Here is a 26,904-nt window from a genome sequence, read left to right as displayed (position 1 = left end):
AGAATTTATTTGGGGGTAGAGAAAAAGGTAGAGAATCCAGTTTTATTTTGTCTTTCCATTGCCCCATTAGAGCTAGCCAGTTTTCCAAGACCATTTACAAATAAATCATTCCTTCCATCTACTGATATGAAATGCATTCATTATCAAGGTCATTATTATCATATATTATTTCTACAGACATCTCAGTATGAATTTTCTCTTTTGTTCTATACTTCATTTTTCTATCCCTGTACAGATACAAATCACTTATTACTCTATATTAGTATACCTATAAAAAATCTTGTTAGGCTTTTTCATTACATTTTTCTCCAGAATTCATGTTGAATCTAGAAAAAATACATCATCTAGAAGAAACACAGAGTCCTTCTTGGGTTTCCCCCTACATTTGGGGGATTATAAATGTGATTACATTTAATTTATGCATTAATTGAGAAAAGAATTCATAGCTTTCCCATTTTGGTATTACCAGCAGCAGCAATAGCAGCAGTATGTAGTGATACACGATTACAGCAAACAAGTGTTGAGCGCTATGTGCCAAGCCTACTCCATGTGCTTACTTTAATATTCCCAACACCTTTGTACTGAGTGTCATATCTTCATTTGATAGATGAGGAAATTAAGGCTCAAAGAGTTGCAGCAACTTGTTCCAGGTAACAACTATTAAGAAAAGTAGCTGATATTTTACCCTGTGTAATCTGAGTTAGACCCACACTCTGAAGAATAAAGTACCTGAAAACAAAGTGTCTTTCATTTATTCAACTGTCCATTTCAACTGAATTTTACTTTTCTTCTTTTAGGCCCTGAATATTAGTTGTTTTGGTTAACTCCTTGGTGAATTTATTTGTCATTTTAAATGGGCCCTATACTTTCATTTTATTTCTAATTTACTATGGTTTGCATTTTTTAAAAAAACCCTACCAATTTTAGAACATTAACTATAGATGTGTCTGCCTTAAAGATCTCCCATATTGTCTTGTACCATTTTTTAGTTGATAATGTAAGCTTTCCAAATATATAGTCATATCATTGGCAAATACTTATAACTTTAATGCACTCTTTCCAGTATTGATATTTCTCAATGTCTGGATCAATCTTTCATGTTTTATGGCATATAACTCTTTTGCTATTATATTCCATTTTTAATATTTTCCTTATAATTATTGCTTAAGTGAAACTGGTCCTTAACTTTTTTTGGAAGGTTTGGTATCAATGATTTTTTGTCCATCTCATGTCTTTCATCCTTCCATTTGCTTTGGAATAGTTTAGCATTGAAATAATCTTATCCTTTATTTTTTTTTTAAAAGAGAGAGAGAGAGAGAGAGAGAGAGAGAGAGAGAGAATTTTAATTTTTTTTTTTTTTTTAGTTTTCAGCAGACACAACATCTTTGTTTGTATGTGGTGCTGAGGATCGAACCCGGGCCGCACGCATGCCAGGCAAGTACGCTACAGCTTGAGCCACATCCCCAGCCCCTAATCTTATCCTTTAAATTAAAATAATCCACCTGTGAAACTGTAAGTTTAGTGCTTTTATGATACTTGCTCAATTTCTTCTTCAACAGTTATTGCCTATTTAGATTTTCTATTCTCTGGGGTAAATTTTGATCATTTATATTTTCCTAGTAAATTCTAAAGACTTATTTTAAATAATATTGAATAATTCTTACTTGCATAAATCTGCAATAGTTTTGTCTCACCAAAACTGAAAAATATGAACAAACATATAAATCAACATTATTGGAAAACACTCACAGCCAGGATGAGTTAAATGTGTCAAACTGGGAGCAAATACTGGTATACAGCTTTTTATTCAGGCCATGGGTTTTGAAAAGAAATCTTTAAACAGAGCTTTATAAGTAATGAACTGCTACTAGGATGTTCATACCCAGAGAACTGTGAATAAAAGAGAAATTAAATCAACACTACTATGAACTGCAATGGATGCATATTTCTTGCTATAAGGTAGGGAATGGTTTGAGTCAAATAAATACTGTATCTGTTGAGTATTCATAAAATACAACTTATAATAACAAAACTGGGTAAAATGTTCTTAAGTGTTACTTCTCCAGTTATCTACACTGTAAAGTAGCCTAAGTATCAAAGTATATGGTGAGACATTTTTCTCTCACATTTATTTATTAGAAGCATCATTTTCAAACATTTAATAAACACTCACTGCCAGGTGCTATGGTACATGCCTACACTCCCAGCTACTGGGAACGCTAAGTCACAAGGATCATTTCAGCCCAGCAGTTTAATCAGCCTGGGCAACAAGAGAGACCCCATATCAAAAATAGTAGAAGAAGAACTCACTATGAGCTGGACACTATGTCAGAGATATAGAAATAGTTAAGACATGGTCCCTTGGCTCAAAAGACTTAATATTCCCCTTCACCCCTAGAACCAGCATGATACACTTATAATATATTCAGGGTTGTACATAAAAACCTCAAGAAATACAACCACACTAGAACCTTGCTTCATAAACCATAAGAGTTTCATAAGAGTTGAAAATTAAATATTGAATAGACTAAGCTAATGATACCAATATCCATAATCTTTGAATTGCTAACTCAAGTTTATATTAATGTTAAATCCTTATGTCTCCAATTGAGTATAATTTTCCTTTCTACGATAAGGCTTAAATACAGAAACAAGATATTAAAATTTCAATAAGGAAGAAAGCGACAATAGAAAAACAATGAGCTAATTTTTAAAAAATATTACACATCAAAAGGATCCTCTACATTAATATTCGAATGTTAATGAATAGACAGGCATGGTGGTACAGGCCTATAATCCCGCAGCTCCTTAGACTGTAGGATCACAAGTTTAAGGATAACCTCAGCAATTTAGTGAGACTCTATCTGAAGATAAAAAAATTAAAAAGGCCAGGCACAACGACACACACCTGTGATCTCAGTGAGTTGGGTGGTTGAGGCACCAGGATCTCAAATTTGAGGCAAGCGTCAGCAACTGAGTGAGGCCCTAAGCAACTTAGCAAGACCCTGTCTCAAAATAAAAAATAAAAAGGGCCAGGAATATGACTCAGTGGTAAACCACCCCAGGGTTAAATCCCTACTATCCAAAAAATAAAATAAAAACAAAAAGGACTCGGGATGCAGCTCAGTAGTAAAGCACTCCTGGATTCATCCCAGTACCCCTCCAAAAAAAAGAATAATAAAGAATAACCAAAAAAAGTTTATGTTTATGTCATTATCCTTAAAAAAGAAAAAGAAAAAGAAAAGAAAGAAACTTATCTAGAAACACTATACACCATGTCTACATTCCAACAAGATACATAAGCAATGTATTTAGATGGCACGAACATACCTGTGCACATGATTCTTCGGGTGTTTTGGCACTGACTGAATAAAGTGCTGGGAGATCTAGTCTATGCACAGAGAATCTTTCTAGAGTATGCAAAAGTGCTGGAGCAAGGTGAGAAGTTTGACCTGAGCCTCTTTCTCCAGATAGCAATAATCGTGGTCTGTAAGAGGTTGGCTGATGGTATGGTGACCTGTAATACACGTAAAAACATAATAGTTATTTCAAAACTATACATTCTGAAGATCAATGTGAGAACAATAGGAAAATACATTAAAAGAATTAAACTATAAATTAAGAAAACTTTATTATCTTTTTTAGTATAATGATATTTTTCATTAATTCCGATTCTAAAATGTTGACTATTTTTGACAATTAATAACTAAGATGTTAAAGAATAAAATCCATTCTATGGCAGTTATCAAGAATACAAGCAATAATTAGTGTTGGAGATGATGTGGAGAAAAAGGTACATTGCTGGTGGGACTGCAAATTAGTGCAACCACTTTGGAAAGCAGTGTAGAGATTTCTCAGAAAACTTGGAATGGAACCACCATCTGACCCAGCTATCCCATTCCTAGGTCTATATCCAAAGGACTTAAAATCAGTATACTATAGTGACATAGCCATACCAATGTTTATAGCAGCTGAATTCACAATAGCTAAATTGTGGAACCAAGCTCGATGCCCTTCAATAAATGAATGGATAAAGAAACTGTGGTATATATACACAATGGAATATTACTCAGCATTAAGAGAGAATAAAACTATGGCATTTGCAGGTAAATGGATGGAGTTGGAGAATATTATGCTAAGCGAAGTAAACCAATCCCAAAAAACTAAAGGCCCAATGTTTTCTCTGATTAGTGGATGCTGATCTATGATGGGGGCGGGGGACATGGAAAAAATGGAGGAGCTTTGGATTGGGCAAAGGGGAGGGCAGAGAGGGGTTATGAAGACAGGAAGACAGTGGAATGAGATGGACATCATTACCCTAAGTACATGTATATTTACACGAATGGTGTGTCTCTATATCATGTACAACCAGAGAATTGAAATGCTGCTCTCCATTTATGTATGATGAATTAAAATGCATTCTGCTGTTATGTACATCTAAGTAGAACAAATAAATAAATAGATAGATAAATAAATAAAATCCATTCTACAGGAAAGAAAAGGTACCTTGGTTTTCATCCTGTCATACTGTGTGTATTAATGTAAAGAGTGGAAAAGACTATGTCATTTAGTTATTAATTATCCAAGGTCAAATGTTAAGAATTTCAATTCTCAAACAAGTGGGGAGATCTGCAAATTATCCCAAATATAAGACTTTTTAAAATCAGCTAAAATAGTAAATTTTATTCTATGCATTATTTTCCCAATTCTATGGTATGAATGTGCCCTCCATGAATTTAACATTGAAACTTAATCATAAGTGATAAGTATTCAGAGGTAGAGCTTTATAATGTGATTACATCACGAGGACAGAGCCTTATAAAAGGGCTCAAGAGAACTAGCTTGTCTGTTTGGTCCTTTCCACCATGGAGAAAAAGCATTCAAGATGCTGTCTTAGAAGCAGAGACTGAGCCTTTACCAGACACTGAACATAATGCTGCCTTAATCTTGGGTTTCTCTGCCTCCATAAGTGTTAACAATAAATTTATGCTATTTATAAATTGCACAGTCTAAAGTACTTTGTTAGAGTGTCAAGAGTAGTCTTAAACCATCATAATTTTAATAACAGAAAAGAAGGCTTTTGCAGCTATGGCAAATTTTGTTTATGTCACAATATAAACTAACTGTTCTTATTCTAATATATGACATATAAAGCCATACACTAGAGAAAGAAAATATATTAAATCAAACTTAATTTGTAGTTTGAAGATTCTACAAAATGATTAAAGTAACAAATGAAGCACATTTAGTCACTGTAGTTAGCACTGGAAATTCTAAGGTAATACAATAAGAATAAAGCAAAATGAAAAGGGAATAAAAAGAAGTAGGGAGCTGGACACATGGTTCAATGGTAGAACACTTGCCTAGTATAGTGAAAGAGAAAAAAAAAAAAAGGTTAAGAAAACCCTGATACCATAATCTTAAAGAATTTTAAAGAATAAGATTATGCACTTTAAAAACGAGAAAAAAACATTAATTACATCAGGAATTACAAACAACCTGAACACAAAGACTAAATATACAAAGTCTTCCTCATCATTTATATTTTATTTTAAACAACAATTTCAAATCAAATCCCTAAAGAATTTTATCTGAAAAAACAATCAACTAAGATCATCAAAAAAAAATTTTGGAAAAGTATGCTAATGATTTTACAGCACTCAAACATGTATTAGTAACAAGCATGTTATATGGATTTCTTGCTCTATATTCTTAACAATTTATGAAATACAGCTTCATTTTATTAAACAGATGAGGAAACTAAAGCTCAGAGAGGTTAATTATAAGACTGAACAAATTGGTGGCAGAATTAAAATTTTTATTCAGGATAAAGTGTGAATCCCAGAACTGCAGAAGAAAGAGAATGAGAAGCAGTGGTGGGGAGGGAAAGAAAGGAGAAGAAAGAAGTAAAAGGAGACCATATTCTCATTCAGGATCATAAGTAGCCCAGGCTACTTATATTGAAACATAGAATAACAATTAATAGAAAATAGGATACACCAATGAAAAGAAAGAGAACAATGAACCATAATAAGCAGACCAGGAAACAAGTCAAAGTAATTGAAAGAATTTTAATTTTATAAAAGAAAAAAATGCAATAAGGATGGATCATAAAATAAACATTTAAAAAAAAAAGAGGATTCAGATCCTCATTTCAAAGCACTGACAAAATGAATTCTAAACCAAAAACAAAGTAAGAAAAACAGAAGACTCAGGAGCTGGGGCTGTAGCTTAGGTGGTAGAGTGCCTGCCTAGCACATGTGAGGCACTGGGTTCGATCCTCAGCACCACATAAAAATAAACTACATCTACAACTAAAAAAAATATTTTTTTAAAAAAAGACTCATCTGTGTGTGTGTGTGTGTGTGTGTGTGTGTGTGTGTGTGTATGTGTATGTATATATGAGAGTGCTGGAGCTCAAACCCAGGGTCTCATGTGTGCTAGACAAGTGCTCTACCACTGAGCCACATGCCCAGCCTTAATATATTTTTAATTCACAGAAATCTAAAAACACTTTTGTAACTCAAAATACATAATCTGAACCATATGGCAAGCAACCAAATAGGACAAAGAATTTACCATAAACAGGAATTATTCTTAATGAATAAAGACTGTATGTACATAGTTTAAAAAACAAGAACAAAAAAAAAGCCCCAACAACCTCTATGGGCAAAAGATATAGATGCCTGCAAAGGGAAACAGAAAGAGGTAATTTTTTTAATGTTTATTCATTTAACAATTGTAGAAAGGCTACTATGCTAAATGTCCTGATCCTAGGCATCCAACAATATCGCTGTTAGTATTGAGTTTGTAACTTAATGGTACTTAGCATACAAATTACCATAATTCAATGTGATGAATAAGTGGTAATATTTAAGTACACAGTACTATGGGAGACCCTGTCTAGAGACACACAAAAGGCTTTCCTGGAAAAGCTTTACTAAACCAGAAATTGAACAGATCTGAGACAGAAGGGGTGGGTTACAAAAAAGAAAAACAGGATGTGGGAAAAAAAAAAAGAAGAAGCTAAAATGAGTGTGGGCCTTTGTGGTAACGGATGTACTTCACACAGCAAGTTTCTTCTCACATATTGAAGCAACATAGAAGTAAAGGACTAGAGTTGGAGAGAAGAAAGGGAAGGAGAGACAAATGGTGAGAGGCTATGATGGATTTTGTCAGCCATTTTAAAAGTCTGGAACATGCACTGAAAACAATGAGGCACTAACATACATACTTTAAGGAGTCGTCAGACAGTTGGCCCTCTGTATCCATGGATTCCATATACATAGATTTAACTAAATATGAGGGGGAAAGTTGCACCTGTACTTAAAATGTATATACTTTTTTCTTGTCATTATTCCCTAAACAGTACAGTATAATAAGTATTTACATAGTATTTATAAATACATTAGGAATTATAAGTAATCTAGAAATGATTTAACACACATAGGAGGATACATTTGATTGCATTTACCACTCTCTCAAACATTAGGTTTTCTGCAAATACCACCCCTTTTCCCAGTAGACTTTACCACTGGCAAATTAAAGTATCTGAAGGGGGCTCAGAAACCAAGGTCCCAAAGATACCAAAGGACAACTATGTATTTTTTGAGAAGATAACTCTAAGCCAATATATCAGGATGGAAAACAGTTTTGAAAGAAGGCAAATGAGAGGAGCGATGATCAGTAAAAGGTCTGCTATAGTAACCCAGGTATGAGAATTTAATGATAGTCTAAATAAGAATAACATCAGAATATGTGAGAAGGAATAGCCTGACCTGAGGCTTATTTGGTAAGACAAAGAGGACTTCATCATTAACCAGATAGAGAAAGGAAGAAGAAAGTGAAGGATACTATCAAAATCTAGCTGGAACAACTCAATGGATGCTATAGGCCTCAGAGGAAAAGAATCAGAGATACAGTACAGTAATATGCAGAAAGACCAATGGTACAATGAAGGAGATATAGGGAGCTAAACAGGGTCTGAAACTCAAGAGTGACCTAGGCTTCAAAAATCATATGGGAGTCATTAATACACAGATGAAAAAATTTAAGAAAATATAAATAAAAACAATAAAAATCTTTTTATCTGATACATTGATAAATTAAAAATTAACAAATACTAATTATTACTGAAAGGATGGAAAAATCGGTATTCTCACATCTACTGCAGGGGACAGGGGATGTAAAAGCACACCTTTTCTGAAGTTGTATTTGACAAGTCAAAATATGTCAAAATGTATGTTCAAAAATATTCTATATCTTACCCTACTCCCAAGGATTTGCTAAATTCTTATGATTCTCAGCATTTTTTTTCATTGTACTTATCTTCTAGCATTTCATCTATATAACATTTATTATTTTATTGCCTGTCTCCTCTACTTAAAATGTAAAACAAGGGTTGGGGTCTTATCCATTTTGTTCAGTGACAAATCCCAAGTACCTAGAATATATCTGGCATATAATGGGCACTAATACAGAATATTTAAATGAATGAATGAATACATGAAAGAAGAAATGAATGAACAAAAAAATATTATTTTCAACTATCTGGTTAATTAAGACTTAAAAAGACAAACAGAGGAGAGGATAGACTGCTTGCCTAGCACATATGAGGCCCTGGGTTTAATCCGAAGCACTACCCAAAAAAAATAGGACAAACAATGCTCAAAATTGACAAAAGTCTTTTTACATTAGATTACATTTACCACTCTCTCAAACATTAGTGGTAAAAGGGTAAATTGGTAAAATCTTTGTAGAAAGCAACTTAGCAATCTGTATCAAGGTTTTAAATATATATATCCTTTGACACAGTGATCACGATTCTTAAACTTTACCTTCAGTATTGAATCAAACAATGATGTAAAGGAGTATACTCAAAAAGACGTCTATTGTTACACTATTTATAAAAGAGGAAAATGAAAAACTTCAAATTTTATTAATTCTATAAATTTTGGAACATCCAAAAATTAAAACTACATAGTTACCTTTAGAGTATTACATTAAACATACGAACATGAAATAACATTCCCAGCATAGTGGATAAAAAAGCAAATTACATTAACACCTTATAGGAGGATATAGTCTGCATAAAATCATATGTAGGTCTATTTATAAATAGAGAACATGGAGGGGTGGTCACCAAAACTTGAAAAAATATTACATTCAGCTGCTGGGACTTTAATTTTTACTTTCTTCTTTATGCTCTTCTTTATTACTTGAATTTTCTACAGAGTATATCATCTTTCTAATCAAAAAAAACAAAGCTATTTTCATTTTAAAAACCTTAAGAAAGCTCTGTTTTTAATCCCCTTTTGGTAATACAAAAAAGCAAAGAAAACTTACTTTCTATCATAGGGCCTCTCTACCAGATTGAGAGACCTTAATTATCTTGACTTCTACTGTATCTTAAATCTTTTAAAGAGGTTTCAACATTGATTTAGGACACTACTTTGAGAAACCCGCCAGTAATACCCAGGCTGGTATGGCTGGAGAGCAACAGCAACACTAAGGTCTTCTTGCCATTACCTTTTTCTACACTGATCTGGCATGCTAACACATGTTGCTCAAACAGAAAACCAAACCAACCAAACAACAACAACAAAACATCTCTATTTGTGGCCTTTGTGTGTAGCTACCCTTTGTGTGGTTTTTATTCAAAAGAGCATGCTTCTTGGAGAGTGTGAAAAAGCATACCCAATTTACCCAAGGAAGCAATACAATTCCATATCTATTTGTAAAATGTGGAAACCAATTTGGAAAGAACATGATCCCAGGAAACAAATAGCACAGTTTGGCTCTGAATTTGTTAGCACAATCCTGAACAACTAACTTATTTCTGCTTCAGTTTCCTCTTCTATAAAATGATATCACAAACGCACATGTCCAGTCTGTAATAAGCACTCAGATGCTAACTCTCATCCTTTTATACTTAAAGGAGAGCAAATGTCGCTGTTGCCTGTGAAGCTTTCCTGGACTTTCCAACATAATTAGTTTTGCTCTCATAGAATTTTAGTAACATTGCAATCTTTGCAACCCCAATAACAAGAACTTCTATAGAGTAAGAACTATATCTTATTCATGCTTGTGTTTTCAACACCTACTACAGTAAACAAAAGTTGGAAGAAAGAGTGGGTGAACAGAGACATAAGTTAATAAATATTAACTTACATGAAATATCTAAGAAAAAAGCTTGTTCTAGAATATTGAAATATCTAAGAAAAAAGCTTGTTCTATAATATCTAGATAATATAAAGAAAAGTTTTTAAAAACTAGAAAAGCTTATATAAAAGAAAATAAACCAATTCTTTCAGAAAAGCTAAGCTAAAGAGTTATATTAGTGACACACATCAAATCAGTGAAGAGAATGTTCTCAATAAAACGTCAAACACAAAACTGGAAATGAAGCTTTCTAACATCAAAAACTGTTTCTATATTTCTTTATTGACAAAAGAGCAAATATAAGGCTTCTAATAGTTCCTTAGCTCCTGCTATTACATAATTCCAATCCAAACAACTAAGACTGCCAAAACAATACACACACAAACAGGCTAACTATGTTTTAAAAATTTAAAAAGTATTTAACTGGCCTGTAATTAATAAAATTGATCTATAAAATGTTAGAAGAGTCCAAGAAAACTTCCCTAAGAACATAAAAGAAAGAACTTAGAAAACAAGAAAAATCTAACACAACATGCTGTTAACGAACATATCAAGAGCTGAATAACCCAGCAATTTGTGAAGTTGAGGCAGAAGGATAGCTGGAGGCCAGCCCCAGCAACTTACTGAGACCCTCAGCAACTTACCAAGACTGTCAAGGGAGGGGGAAAAAAAGACAGAGGATATAGCTCAGAGGTAAAGTACTCCTGGGTTCATATCTCATAAATAAATAAATAAATAAATAAATAAATAAATAAATAAATAAATAAACAAACGAACAAACAAATAAATAAATAAGTCAAATCAAGAAAAAAGAATAGATGAAAATAATTTAGATCCATTTTTAAAACATCAGAAAAAAGAAAGAGTCATCAATGCAAATAATCGAAAACATTTCACCAAAATCTACTTGGGGAAACTTTGACTCAAGTTGAAGACTTGAATTTGTTCAAAATACCTCTACAGAAAAAATTACTTAGAAGTACACACAATCAAGCCTCTTCAAATACAAGTGCTATTAGACCTACCTGACTGGAGGTTTATGGTTCTTCAACTATGGTGTTAATTATGTAAATGCAAGTAATGATGCTATTAGTATTTGAAAACTTTTTGGTCTCTTAATTTAAAATTACATTTGTACTAAAAGTGTTTATCCATTACAGTAAATGGCAAAAGCTACTTTAACATAATTCAAAGCTAAAAGTAAATAGAAAAGCCATAAAATCTAAATTACAAAAGTGTAAAACAATAACATTTTAAAGAATCAAAAAGTTTTTTAATTACTGAGCAATTTCGAATTCAAAATCTCTTTAGTAGCCTTGGAGTTCATAAATTATCATCTGAAACTTATCAAAAGTGCTCTAGAATGAGGTTAATAATTCATTTCTGACCATTTTAGTTCAAACTGAAAACAATAACATTTGGGGCCCAGGAGTTGATTTCCAAAGGGTAATCCTTCCCCATTCTACACACACACACACACACACACACACACACACACACACAATCATTTTGTTTAAAAAAAGGAGGGAGGGCAAAATAACAGATAAGACTCTGCTTGAGAAAAAACAACTTTAAGTATTTGACCAAAAACTTAATTATTACCACACACACAAAAAAAAACATACACAGTAAAAGTTTTCCAGAATTATGTCCAAACAAGAGAAAAACAAAGCCCTAGAATTATAAGATGTAAAAATTAATGTAATTCTAAGAGTAAAGTAGCAAAAAAAAAAAATCATTCTAGATTGAAGGAAATTTGATATGAATTACTCACATTGTAAAATGAAGGAAGGGTTTATGTATAGCAGCAGTTGATGACTGTTTCTTTGGTGATCCTGAGTGACAACTAGTCTCAAAAATTGATAAAGCATTCTCATCTTCACTATCATCTAAAATTAGATTTTCTATATCTGTGTTTAAAAAAAAAAAGCACAAGAATTATGAGGCTTATGAAGATTTAATTTTAGTTCTCTACCCAGATAAGGAAAATTGAGTTAAAAATTAAGTGACCTTAACTAACAAGTTATCTATCAAATAATACAGATTGATCAGCAAACTGACAAACTATAATATTTTGAATACTTTATAATGGGATTACATATAATTCTTTCACTTTATAAACTATCCACTTAAGTATTGTGAGATATAATTTGGGAAATGTGGCTTACGAAAATACATCTGGAAAAGAAGCAGCACTCTCATCACGTCTCACCTACTAAGGAAAACTGAGTTAACTGGACCTAAATCATTCTGCTTTATATCTGGGTTCAGTTAATAGGGTAGATGAGTCAAGGACAGTACTTACAAAAGTAACAACAAAGAAAAAATTAACCCTTATTTTTTAAAGGGCATACAACTTTTCAAGGAAAACATGGCCTAATTAAGGTGGAGTCAGGAATTCAGCCCATCTTAAAAATGTACTCATTCCATTAGCATTAGTCTGTCTATGGGCCTTAGGCTACTGCTCAGTGGACCAATTGGAACTAAAATTCCTCTGAGAATGCAATACTTAAAAAACTTTTCCTGGACTACAACCTGAAAGATTAACATTTATATTTCACACATGCCATCAAAAGTGCCAATTTGAGGGCTGGAGTTGTGGCTCAGCAGTAGATCTCTCGCCTCCTCGCCTCGAATGTGTGAGACCCTGGGTTTGATCCTCAGCCACATAAAAATAAATAAACAAAATATTGTGTCCATGTATAACTAAAAAGATATTTTTTTAAGAAAAAAGTGCCAAATTGTTCAACAGAGAAAAATGCAATGTATGTAGATACAGGGGAGAACTAAGATTGACAGAAATCAACTCTAAGTGCTGTAGATGCACACCTATAATCCCAGCTAATGCCAGTGGAGTGCTTAAGCTCAGGAGCTCAAAGATGGCATAAGTAACATAGTAAGTCCCCATCTCAAAAATAAAATAAAGACTGACAAAAATCATAGCCTTCCAAAATAAAGGAAAAAATAGAGGAATGCTTTATAAAATGAGATACAGAATTGTGCAGACAGAGATCTCATAGGTTTTAATTAATCTGAAAATTAACTGAGTACTTTTTGAGTGATAATTTCATTCAAAAGGAATGGATATTTGTCTACGAAAAAATATTAAAGACCAAAACAAACCAGAATACATCTAAAAGACTAAAAATTAATTGCCATTAATTAAATAAAATTTGGTTGCTCTTCTCTACTGGTACATGCTATTAGTTCCATTAATTGAAACAAAAGCGTATTTTATTCTTATGAAAAAAATTATAGGCAGAGTATATTCCATAAAATGATCATTTTCAAATGGAGATATTCTCTTAGAAGAGAAAGTGAGATTTTTTGATCTTTCTAAAAGTGACATAAGTTTTTTAAAAATTGAAAAAAGATACACATTCCTAGTTATGAAAAACAGAAATAAAAAATATACAAATCGTGGCTTCGTGCCTGGCTCATAGATATTTACTAAAATATTTTTTCCCTTCTATCTATCAAATTTAAGAAATTAAGTACTTTATGGGTATTTCATACAAGTCTATCTCTAAAAAAATTTAAGTTCCTGAACAATTAATTGAACCATATTCATGACTTTTACTATATAATATTTTCAAATGTTAGTATAATTCTCTATAGAATTTTCTATTTGGTGCAAACTACATCCCAAACAAGGTTCCACAAACCAGGGGCATCAAGATAACCAAAAGACATTACTTTTCCTTCAAAGTTCACAGACCTTACTTTGATTAACATGCCAACCTAAATTTCTAATTTTCTCTTTCAAATGATTGATTTTTTAAGGCAGTTTCTCTTTTTATCTTGTGTCCAAAGTATAATCTGAGGCTTAATCAAATTCAAGACCCTCTACAACCAGGTTCTAATTTTTCCAATCAGCAAAGCATACAGCAGAGTGCCCTACCAACAAATTACATTTGATGAATTGAATTCACAGGGGCATAATGGTGATGAAGGCAAGAACATAGTTTGTGGAATTGGGCTTCCTGGGTTTGAGCTTGCCCCCAGAATTTACTTGGTAAACCAAATGACTATCCAAAGTCTCCCAGTCTTCACCTCTATATAATTAGAGTAGCTAACCCATAGGACTGTGATGAGAATTAATTAATGATTATTTATTTAAGTGCTTTATAATAACAAATGTAAGCTACTAATATTAAAATCAACTTTCTAAAGATAGTAACACTCCTACATTATAATGGTTAGAATAATCCAAGAATGAACATTCATTCATTCATTTTAAATATTCACCAAGCAATATACTATATACTGGGCAATATGCCAGGCCTAGAATATACAGTGGTCAGTGAAGGAGATGTATTTTATATGTTCATGGCAAATATAAAAGAGTTACACACACTTGTGAAGAAACTACATCTATATTCATTTCATTTAAATAATATGAAAAAGTTATTTAAAGTACCTTCTTTCCTGTCACTCTGGCTAATTTCAGCATGAGGAAACACTTTTTGCAAGACTGTTAGAATGTTGTTGAAGCTCCTTTCCAGCAGTGGCCTTATAATAGGTGATAGTGCATGTCCTGAAGACATCACAGCACGTTGGGAAGCAGGCACTATATTCTGCATTGCATGGTAAAAATCTTGGGCACTGAGCACTATTGAGGAAACATCCAGCTGCAGTTTATGACTGCTAGCATATATCTGCGGATATCGCCTCCGAAGAGCAATGAGGGCAGCTTCAGTGCACAGGGCCTTGATATCAGCTCCACAGTAGCCTAATGCACAAAAGAAGAAGGATAACAAGGGTAAGTTTATTCTTTCAAGTTCCCATATATATTTTGTAAATATATACACCTTTATGTAAAGTAATAAAAATACTAAATCAGTAATTATATATAATTTTATTGGAAAAATAAACACTGACCATTTAATGTCACCTAACAAAACTGTTGAACTGAGGGCTAAATACTCAAGACAAAAATGTTTTTGAATATTTTAAATTAACAAAAGGATAAACTAAAAGTATTAACACAAAACAAGCCAGGTATTAAGTATCAAAAACACTGATTAAAATGTACAACTTTATTCAGGAAAGGTTTTAAAAGAATTAAAACTTATTTTCAATCTTTCATCAATAATGTCAATCATTAGTTTAGTTCTCATGACATTGAGCTTGCCTATAAATTATTTTTTTCTAATACTATATGCCTCTAAACACAAATGAAATGGTAGTGCAAAGTAGTACAGAAGCAGAAACTTCAAAAACAGCTAATGCATTGCCAACCCTAAGTGTAACTCACTAGAGTTAACAATTACCTAAAAATTATAATTTTAAATTATAATTAATCTATGAGCTCAAAGGGCATTAAATGGAATAAGAATGTTAAAAAATAGTTCAATTGAGGGGCTGGGGATGTGGCTCAAGCGGTAGCGCGCTCGCCTGGCATGCGTGCGGCCCGGGTTCAATCCTCAGCACCACATACCAACAAAGATGTTGTGTCCGCCAAAAACTAAAAAAAATAAATATTAAAAATTTAAAAAAAAAATAGTTCAATTGATTTTCCGCTTTAACTTTCTTTATATATCTATTTAGTTTAAAATGAATGAAATCAAATGTCACAGGCTATATCAATACAAAGTATAATATATTACGAAGTATAATATACTATCCATATTTAATGGATGATGCAGTTAAACAACATTTCATTCATCTGAGCAACAAATACATACAAAAACACATGAACTGTTAAGTCTTCATCACAAAAAGGAGGTAAAATTCAAACTAGCCACATTATCTTATATCATACTACACTTGGCCTCCTTTATCAGTTCTGCCAGCAGGGGGAACCACTCAAACATTTTATAGAACACTGGCCCCAAGGGATATTATCAGGTTTGTTCCCCTTAGTATACCTCACAGTGGTATACCTCATGGAGCACTTAAATACTGAAATAAAAATGGTGATTACAAAGTAAAATTTATTCAGAGTTAGGGGGAAAAATATTTCCTGTGAGAATTCAACTCAGAAAACTATGAACACATTAAACATCAATATTATACAATGATAGCAATTTATCTCTCAAATAAGTCTTCAGAATAATCGGATTTACCACACTAGCCTCATTTTAATTTTCTACTTCTCAATTAATAAAGCTGAAAAAATTATTTTCCTTTGACATACACATTTGTTATGTTCAACAAAATGAATATGAATCATCTGCTCAAAGTTACAATTAAAATAATTCAAGAATGATTAAAACATGAGAGTTCTATCCTCCATATCAGAGTAAAGAAAGAAAAAAACTACCATCTTCAAACAATATAAACAATTAAAAATCTTTTTCTTCTTTAAAAGTATATGCATAGTTAGAAAATTACTGCATTGTCCTATTCAAGTGCCAAGGTTTAAAAAAAAAAAAGAATTAAAACAAAAACCAACCAAACAAAAAAACTGAACAGCCACAAAAAGGCATTTTATGTAAATGTTAAATGTTATCATAACATTTGTTTGCCATAATTAATAACATGTTAAGTATATACGTAACTATATATTGTTTACTTTTTCCTAATTTATTCCAGGTAAAGAGCTTAGCAATAATAATAGATTCCATTCACTGAAGTAAATTTTCACATGGATTTATTATAACCAACAGGCTAAAAAAGATAGGAAAGACCTTCCCATTTTGCTTGTGATTAAGAATTACTGGTCTAACCAAGTAGTGCTGCCCAGGGTGGCATATTGCTTCTGGGACTAGACTGGAAACTCCTTTGGGGGTGATTCAGTCACCTGATTAAAGCATCTTTCTACAGTTCATGTAAAACCTACTAATGCAGCTAGGTTATGGACTTCCTCCAAATTAGTAAGGATAAACTTCTTAGCAACATGGAAGAGATTTTTAAGTCTAAATGAATCATTAGATATGAGTAAGTCTCAGACATAAAAATGTTTTATAATTAGAAAGATAAAGTGGTATTTTAAGAAGCATAATAAATCTCAGGATAAGCACCCTCCCCTCAAAAAAAATTACTGGTCTATATTCATCAGAGTGAATGATAAAACTGAAACAAAAATATAGATTCACAAGTCCCACAACAAACAGTAAATAGAATCTCTATGGGCTTGAAATTTTAAAATGTGTATTTTGAGAAAGTTTTAAAAATTATTCTGACACAAATTAAAAAATTGATAACTACTGACTTAATATACTTCCTTAAGTAGACTCTAGAATTAAAGGTGCAGCAGGCTGGAGATATAGCTCAGTTGGCAGAGTGCTTGCCTCGCATGCACAAGGCCCTAGGTTCAATCCCTAGCACCACAAAAAAAAAAAAAAAAAAAAGAAAGAAAGAAAGAAAAGAAAAAGAAAAAAAGTGCAGAATAACCACAGCTAAATGTATTACACTTAGGGTGATTCCATGTCTCAGTTAGGCCTTCTGTCCTGTTATTCAAAATTTCAGGATCTAATCATTCCAGTTACACCAAAAAGACATTATACCTTTCAAAGAGTTAAAAGTTTTTATACAATAAACCCATCCTAATTCTAATACTACATCTCCAATACTATGCTGAACACAAATATCTGGATAGTAGATTCTATTAAGACAGAAAAGTTTCTGAAAGACTAAAAATACAGCTGTTAAGATGTTAGACTAAAAACAAGGCCATAACAGAAGTTTATGAGGTTGTTTTTGTAAGTACAACATCAAACAAACTGAAGTATATAGACAGTCCATTAAAACTTTTTCATTATTTTAGCCCTGTCACTGAATATTAAAATAGAGAAATATAATTAGGGATAAACTCTTCATTAATCATAAACTCCTACTATCGTGTGAATGTTCTTCATACCAGTGTATGTTGAGAAATATTTTAGTATTTAAAAAAATCATACATACTATGCATGCAAAAACTTCCAACTGCCAGGGAATTAATTTCAAGGTAAAAGTTAACAAATCTATAATTTCTAAGAGGTCAGCTACTTTTAAAGTTGTTCACCAAGACTGTATATTCTTTTGTCAAGCATAAATTTCACTGAACTGAACCAATACATGGGTAAACATGTTTGGGATACAAAAACTTATTTCATAATGGATTTTAAATTTATTACTATTTCATTCCTATTTGAAGATGTGCAATTGATTTTTTTTAAAATATGAACTGGTTTCTTAGATGGAATAAATGTCACATCCAAAAACAAAAGTCATGTAATTACAATGGAGTTTTATTTCATTATCCTGAAAGAAAATGGCAATATAAGCAGATTCTGTATTTACTTACTACCACCCAGTCCAGTAAAAATTTTTCTCATTACAATTTTAAAACTTAAGAAACTAAAAGCTACAATAAATCACTTGAAAAGGTGAGAAGTATTGACCTACGGAAATGCAAAGGGAAACTAGGATTCTAATATTTGGGATAAAGAGTTAAACTAGAGGGTATAATATTCTAATATTCCAGATGGTAGACTGGATAATAGAAAATAATTTTAGAATATCTATCTCTTAGGGATTGTCCAAAATTATCTAAAGATTTCTGCTTTTTTCAGTTAAGGATCATTCTGTGATAAGAATCACAGAAAAGTCTACAAATATTTCCCAGTCTGATTTGAATTATGATACAATATAATAAATAAAAAGGGACAAATTTCAAAAAGGGGAAAGACTGGATTTTTTACCAAATACCACCCTCTCCCATTAAGCAGCACAAGGCTTTGCAAAGGTCAAGCCAAATTTACATGAAATGGGTTTGGCGCATGCTCTCTTATACCAGGCAAAGCTTAAACTGGAGTAGTGCTGGAGAGATTTACGTTTTCTCCTCACCAGAAGAAGTCGAGGTCTTTGTGGTTCAAAAGCTGAGGGATGCTGCTTCGGAGATGGAGGTCCCTGTGGATGAAGAGGATAATTCGGATGTAGCTAACTGAATGGACTAATTTTCTACTTAAGTTTTAATTATTTGATGGGGGACTACAATGATTTTTTTTTAATTAAGATGTTCTTTTTTGGTTTTGGTAACTTTAAAGTTTTCCCAAAACTTATTTGGGGGATTTCTTCATAATGCTTAAAAAGTTCATGGAGAAAGATTTTTTTTTTCAATTTATATTTTGAGAGCATGAGGGAAAAACAGACCCAAAAAAAAGAGAGAAAATTAATGAAGCAAAAATTCCTGTGTGTATATTCCAGTCCTTAACATTGTATTTCTTTTTATTTCAGACCTAATTAGAGCCAAAACCCTGAATTCCATCTCCTGTGTATATAAATGCTCTCTCACCCCATCCTTTTAGGATAGTAGTGTTTAGTCACTCTGTAGGGAGATCTTCCATTCTGTGATGAATTTAAAACTAATTAAGAAAGTTTTATATTTGGGAAAATATTACTAAATACCACTAAGTGTTTTCTTTGAAGACCCAACCCACCCAACTTGTTTCTAGACCATAGGAATAAAGATAAGCCCATTTCTGTTATCTGTGAAGTGGAAGACTGCAGTCCTGCCTTTGACATGGACATTTTTCTCTTAACTTTAAGCTTATTTTCCTTAATAAAATTTCTGAGAAGGGTCAGTTCCTAAATGGAAACATTGTAGTAATATTAAGGATATCCAGCACTCAATGAAAGGCATATTATCACTGAGCTTTGTTAAGCAAAACCTAATGATAGTTAAAATTCTAACTTGGAAGTGTTGAAACTTTAAATGAAGTAACTTTCAAGTATGAAGCCAGAGCCATCTTATTGCACAACCAAAGATATAACTATACTTGTTCACATTTCAAACATAAGGGGAAAAGGAGGCTGAACAGAATAAACAGTGACAATCAAAGAATTCAAAGAGTAGCACTCACCAACACATTTTTCGGCTAGTTCACCTAAAAAAGCATCTGACAATTTTGGATTCCAATCCCTGGTATGGATCTGTAAGATGTGTTTTCTTGCCTAAGAAGAAGAAGATGAATAAATACCATCAACCCCTCAAATATACTAGCTGGAACAAATTTTGACTAGCCATACCACCAAAAAATGATTTTTTATTTTAAGAGCAATTTAAACACCTTAACATCCATGTCAACCTGAGGCATTATTCCCTCAAACACAAAACAAATCATAAAAAAGATAAATTTACTGACTCGATGAGGAATCTGGGGTCCAGCAACCAAAACAATCTTATTCCCTCAACACTGCTACCTGTGCTTGCTTGAAACATGAAAAATCATAATCAAGACAATCTTACTGACTTGATATGGAATTTAGGGTCCAACAACCAAAAGACGAACAACTTCAAAATCATAAAGATAAATCTTGCTCAAAAAATGGACCAAATCTAGAATTAATAGCTGTAGATTCAATCGCAAGTTCAAAGTTAGGAGTTCCAGCTACATGACACTTATTTTCTTCCACCTTGAAGTATCTGCCTGACTAGATCCACAAAAAGTAAAAAATCAAAGTCCAAAAAAAATATCATATGACAGCATATAAACCCTATGATATTAAGAATCTAAACAGACTTCATTAGCAGCATAGCTACTGCTTATTATTAGACCCTTAGAGCATCAAAAACGTGTCAAAAAAATGTAACCTTAAATATACCTCAAAAAGATCTATCCTATCTCCTCATTTTATGAAATAAGTAATGAAGGTCTGACATACTAAAATTAATTACCTAAGACCAGAAAGTTATTATCAGGTCTCTAAAACATTTAAGTAACATGCTCTTTATATAACCCAATCAGACTCACATTTCTTTTACTATACTAAAATCAAGACATAAAGAAAAAAAAATGATTTAAATGAAGAAACGTGGAGGTTCTTATTATGTTTTTTAATCTCCAAGGCATATAGAATAATAAATCATATGGCTTCCCCTAATACAAAGTACCTTCTTATCTATGAAGTGAAAGACTACAGTCCTGCCTTTGACATGACTTTTTTCTCTTAACTTTAAGCTTATTTTTCTTAATAAAATTTCTGAGAAGGGTAGACTCTTAAAAGAAGACACTGTAGTAACATTAAGGATACCCAGCACTCAATGAAAGGCATACAATCACTGAGCTTTGTTAAGCAACAATGACACCTAAGGCAAATTCAAACCCCTCACTTTTTAGGATTCACAAGTACACACATACATATACATATGTAATGATGATGACAGCTACGACAACAAAGGAAAATAAAAAAGAAATGAAGCACTGTTGCACATAGAAGATATTACTATTTTATGGTAAAGAAGAGTTAATGAAATTATTAAAATCTAGAACCAAAACCTAATTTTGTTGAACTTTTACTTGGTGAAATGGCCAGAGTCACGATTTTCTATTGCCAAAACCATAGCATAATAAGAGTCACTGACTCCTGTTAGTTTAAATTAGAGACTTAAATAGATTCTTATTACTACCCTTAATATTTCCTTCTCTAGGCTATTAATTATGCTATTGTCCTGGCACATAGTTTAAGGCAGAGCTTCATGTTCAGCTGATGACCTTGCTTCCTAACTCAGAGAATACTGAAACAATCGGAAAGACTTCCATATTTTCCCCACACCATCAGACTGTGTATCTAAAAAGTCTTGTATTCCTCTATTGTCAGAGATCAACTAACCATTCTTGTCTAAAGTCACTCTTGCCACTTGATCGATCACTAAGTCCTATCCTCTCTTGCTTAGTAAGGTCATCTCTAACTTTCATCATAAAAACTTCCTTCTCTACTGAGGATTTCTCAACTTAAAAACAACAAAAGACATTCTCTCATTGACATTTCCCTAACATCAGCTCAATTCTGTGATTCCTTTTTTAACAAAATTCTTTGAAAAACTTATCTATATTAACTGCCACCAATTTCTTCCAGTTCTTTCTTGAACTAACTCTATAGAAGTCAAGCTTTTATACCAACCACTTACTAAACTTCTCTCATGACAATCAATGGCCATCTATATATAATGCTAAACACAATGACCAATTTTCTGTCCTTTTCTGATTTGATTTAGCATCATGTGACACAGTAAATCACACTGCCCCCACTGATAAACTTTTTCTCAAATGGCTTCCAAAATATCCCACTCTCCTCATTCTTCCTTTTACCTAACTGACAAAAGGCATGATAATCTCATCTAATCTCATGCCCTTAAATACTATGTAAGAGAAAAAGGGAAACAGCCTTTTCCAAAGACCCAAGCTTGAGAAAATGATGCTAGATTTCAGTCTTACATATAGCTGAGGATATAGCTCAGTTAGTAGAGTGCTTGTCTCGCATGAACAAGACCCTGGGTTCAATATCCAGCACCCCAAAAAATAAATAAATAAAAAGAATAGTTTCCTTGACGTGCTGGAAAACTAATGGGCAAAATTATGTCTGAGATCTATACAATATAGGAAGTCATTGGTCTCATAATGGAATTTTCAGTTTAAATTAGCGAACATTAACAAAATATAAACATAGCTTCTTTAGTCACATTAGTCACATTTTAGTGCTCAATAGTAACTTGGGTAGCAGCTATCATACTAGATGGTGCATCAACGGCCAATGGAAATAATACATTTCCATCATCACAAAAAGTTTTATCAGATAACGTTGCTCTGGCCCTTGTTTACTCTTAAACAAGGGAAATCAAGGAAATAGCTTTCCTGGGCTGTAGGGACACTGTCTGTATCTCTTAGAGCTAAACATGTTCCCTTTGTACTAGTACAGCCAAAACTCTGTGCTTAGAATGTTAGATGTTTTCTCCATGCCAAAATAGACTACACCCACCACTTTTGCCTTGTCTCCTACAACTAAACTCCCTTCTATGACTGGGGCACTTTCCTAGAAGTTGTACCTGGGCAACAAAAATGACATGTAAGTTTCCTGTCCTGACAAAGAAAAGTTATCTTAATGCCTGGACTCAAATATAAATCTGAGTCAACAAGTATCAACTATGCAAACTGATGTCAAATTGATGTATTAACTGTTATACACAGGGGAGCCTTCATTTTGCTATAGTGTTCTTCACAATTCTAATCACAAAGCCTTTCACAACTATGTATGTAAACCAGGCAGTTCACATAGAATGCTAAGATCAAAGCCATACAATAATACATACTCTTTTAAAAAATTCACTGTAATGAAAAACATATACTGCTTTTAATTAAATATATGATTATTACTATGAAAGTTTGGATACTGGGTCCTTAATAAGATAAAAACTATTTTGGTTAACTAGAGACACAAAATCACCATGCAAGATAATTACTACATTCTGGAAAACTAAAGAAAAGAGTAAGTAAGCATCTACAATAAGATAATCAAGAACTCTCCTCTTGGGCGGGGGTTGTGGCTCAGCCCAAGTGGTAGAGTACATGCCTAGCATGTGTGAGGCATTGGGTTCAATTCTCAGCACCACATATAAATAAATAAACTAAAGGTCCATTACCAACTAAAAAATAGTAAAAAAAAAAAAAAAAAAAAAAAAAACTTTCCTCTTACTTCCTAAAAATTATAAACTTTATGATAATTGCTAATAGGAAAAAAATACATTGTTTAACAATGGAAGCATAAGGTTTATAAATTTTTAACTAAGATATAAGTATAAAATTTAAACAATGAAAATTCATAAAATATCAACCAGAGTAGGCGTGTGTTCCTGTGTGCACATATTTATGTATACACACACACGCACACACTCTTACTTTATAATTGAGTTACATATAAATATTAACATACTAAAAACAAAAACTCTTACTTTTTGATCAGGCAAGTTGAAAAGGAATTCTCTATCAAAACGACCAGGTCTCCTGAGTGCAGGATCTATAGAATCAAGTCTGTTTGTAGCACCAATAACAACGATTTCGCCCCTATTATCTAATCCATCCATTAGAGCAAGGAGGGTTGACACTATTGAGCTGCAAAAAAATTTCAGACAAAATTTGAAAAATGTTAAATGACAGAAAAAAACTGTAAATACTGCTGATTACACTTTTTTTTTCACTCCTAAATGTTAATAAAATAATCATACTGCAAATGCCTATTAATACAAGAAATACAGAAATCATTCTTGAAAGCACCCAGAAAATACAATAACAAAAACTTAAATCACAGCAGTAAAAAAAAAAAAAAAAAAAGATAAAATGGACTTGGTCAAAACTGAAAACCAAACTGGAAGTGTGGTTCAGTAGCAGCGTTCGTGTTTAGCATGCACAAGAGCCGGGGTTCAATTTCCAAGACCATAAATAAATAAATAGATAATAAAAAGCAAAAAATTTAAACACTTTTCTGATTCAAAGGATGTGATCCAGAAAGTTAAAAGACAAAATACCCAAAGAAGAAACTACTGGCAAACAATATTTTTAATAAAGATCTAAATTTGGAAATATCTGTTACAACTGAACAATAAAAAGACAAATAATCAAACCTAAAAACAGGCAAAAGATTGAAATAACATTTCTCTAAAGATGATATACAAAGGATACATCATTATACTAGGCATATGCAAATCAAACCAAATAAGATGCTCTTTGACCCCACTAGGATGACTTATTATAGTCAGATGCAGCAAGTGTTCGTAAGGCTATCGAGAAAGAAGAACACTCAAACACGTGATGAAAAGGAAAAGTGGTGTGCCTCTTGGAAAAGAGTCTGGCAGTCCACCTCACCATTAAACAGTTACCATATGATCCAGCAATGCCCCCAAAAAATTTATACATGAATGTTCATATCAGCATATTCATACTAGCCAAAAAGTGAATAAAAGCTAAATTTCTATCGACTAATAAATAAAATACATGCAAAAAGTGGAATAATAATACTCAAAAAGTTATTATAAAATTATAAAATAATACTCAATAAAAATGAAGCCAAGTATGGTGGCACACACCTATAAATTCCAGGAGGATCTCAAGTTTGAGGCCAGCTGGCAACTTAGGGAAATCTTGCCTCAAAAAAATAAAATAAAATGGGGTGGAAATGTAGTTCAGTGATACAGTGCTTTCCTGGCATGGATGGGGCCTTAGGTTCAATCCCCCAGTACTAATTTTTTAAAAAGAAGAAGAAAAACGCAATAGACAATGTAACATGGATGAACCTTGAAAATACTATGCTAACTGAAAAAACAGAAATAAAAGGCCACATAATGTAAAGTTCGATTTACATGAACTATCCAAAGCAGGCAAACCCTGTAACAGAAAGTACACATGGTTTCTTAGAGCTTCAGTGCATGATGGAAAGACTGGGAGTGATGGCTAAAGGGTATCAAGTTTCCAAGGCAATAAAATTAATTGTGTGAGGGCTGGGGATGTGGCTCAAGCGGTAGCGCGCTCGCCTGGCATGCGTGCGGCCTGGGTTCGATTCTCAGCACCACATACAAAAAACAAAGATGTTGTGTCCGCCGAAAACTAAATAAATAAATATTTCAAAAAATTCTCTCTCTCTCTCAAAAAAACTTAAAAAAAATTGATTGTGTGATGGTTAGAGAACTCTGTAGATATAATGAAAGTCAATGAATTAAAATAAGTGAATACACAGTTATGAACGCACAGCTATGAACACACAGCTATGTATCTCAACAAAGCCATCTTTGTTTTTTTATTTTTGTTTTAAGTACAATGTCATGTACCTGCAGTCCCAGCTACTCAAGGAGGCTGAGGCAGGGGAAGGCTTGAGCCCAGGAGTTGCAGGACATCCTGAACAACCTAGCAAGAGCCTCTTTCTCTTCCTCTCTTTATTTCTGTACAGGGGATTGAACTCAGAGGCGCTTGCCTCTCCATCGCATCTTCAGCCCTCTGTTGTTTTTAATTTTAAGATAGTCTGGCTAAATTGCTGAGAGTGGCCTTGAACTTTGAATCCTCCTGCCTCAGCCTCCCAAGTCACTGGGATTACAGGAGTGTACCTTCATGCCCAACCATCAAAAGCCCGATAGTATTAAAAAAAAACTTTTTTTTAATTTAGGGCCACAGGTGTCTCCTTTCCCAAACTTCCCCAAAACACTATTCCAGCTGTGTTTTAAAAATGTATAAACAAAATCAAAATGCAAGATACTCAGTGTTTGTATTTAAAAAAGATTTGTGATTCGTATTTTTCTAACTGAAAATTTCTGACCTAGGTGTCAAGAAATAAAAAGGGGAGGAGCATCGTAAAGTTCATATTTAACCTTGAAATTTTCTTTGGTATTTTCCAATCACAAATAGGTATTTCAGGGCTGGGGATGTGGCTTAAGCGGTAAAGCGCTCGCCTGGCATGCGTGGGGCGCTGGGTTCGATCCTCAGCACCACATAAAAATAAGATAAAGATGCTGTGTCCACCGAAAACTAAAAAAAAATTAATAAGATAATAAAATAAAAAAATAGGTATTTCAAGTACAATTTGTACTTTATCAGCAGTTTTCAATTTATAGTCTCAAACATGACTAGAAACAGAATTACAATCTAGCTTAAATTCTACCAAAAGTTGTTAAAAAAAAAAAATGTGAGCAATCAGAATCCTTAACTAACCCCTATTATGTTGAAAATAAAGCCCAAACTGTTTAACGCCATTCGAGGCCTACTTGCCTGTGCCCAACCTTCTCTCCTACATTATCTGAAAGTGTTATTTTGCCTTTTAAATGTAGAACTAAACCCCAAATGGAATTAACTGCTTTTTATGGTATGAAGGCAGGTTGTTTCTTCAAACAGGTCTAGCTATGTTTCAAAAGTCTATATACAATTTTCCCAGCATTATAGAAAAGGCTCCTTTCCCACATTTGTATTGTCCTTAGAAAAATCAACCACCCATACCCCATATACGTATGCATTTAGTTACAGTTCTAGGTTCTGTTGTATTAGTCTATTTGTCTAG

General features: G+C 32.9%; 1 protein-coding gene across 2 annotated transcripts in view; it reads right to left on the bottom strand.

Annotated features, from left to right (window-relative positions):
- ATAD2B (ATPase family AAA domain containing 2B) overlaps nt 1–26,904 on the bottom strand; it is a 141,465-nt gene that overhangs the window by 50,296 nt on the left and 64,265 nt on the right. For both annotated transcript variants that reach the window (XM_081264119.1, XM_081264118.1), the window contains exons 14-18: nt 23,819–23,978; nt 19,953–20,043; nt 14,582–14,893; nt 11,936–12,071; nt 3,331–3,517 (exon numbers count right to left, since the gene is read on the bottom strand). In XM_081264119.1, the coding sequence (XP_081120245.1) occupies nt 3,331–3,517; nt 11,936–12,071; nt 14,582–14,893; nt 19,953–20,043; nt 23,819–23,978 (886 nt within the window). The remainder of the gene's footprint in view (nt 1–3,330; nt 3,518–11,935; nt 12,072–14,581; nt 14,894–19,952; nt 20,044–23,818; nt 23,979–26,904) is intronic.

The sequence above is a fragment of the Spermophilus citellus genome, assembly GCF_964194105.1.
Source record: "Spermophilus citellus genome assembly, chromosome: 13".
Taxonomy (NCBI): domain Eukaryota; kingdom Metazoa; phylum Chordata; class Mammalia; order Rodentia; family Sciuridae; genus Spermophilus; species Spermophilus citellus.
This window is presented reverse-complemented; position numbering and strand designations above follow the sequence as displayed.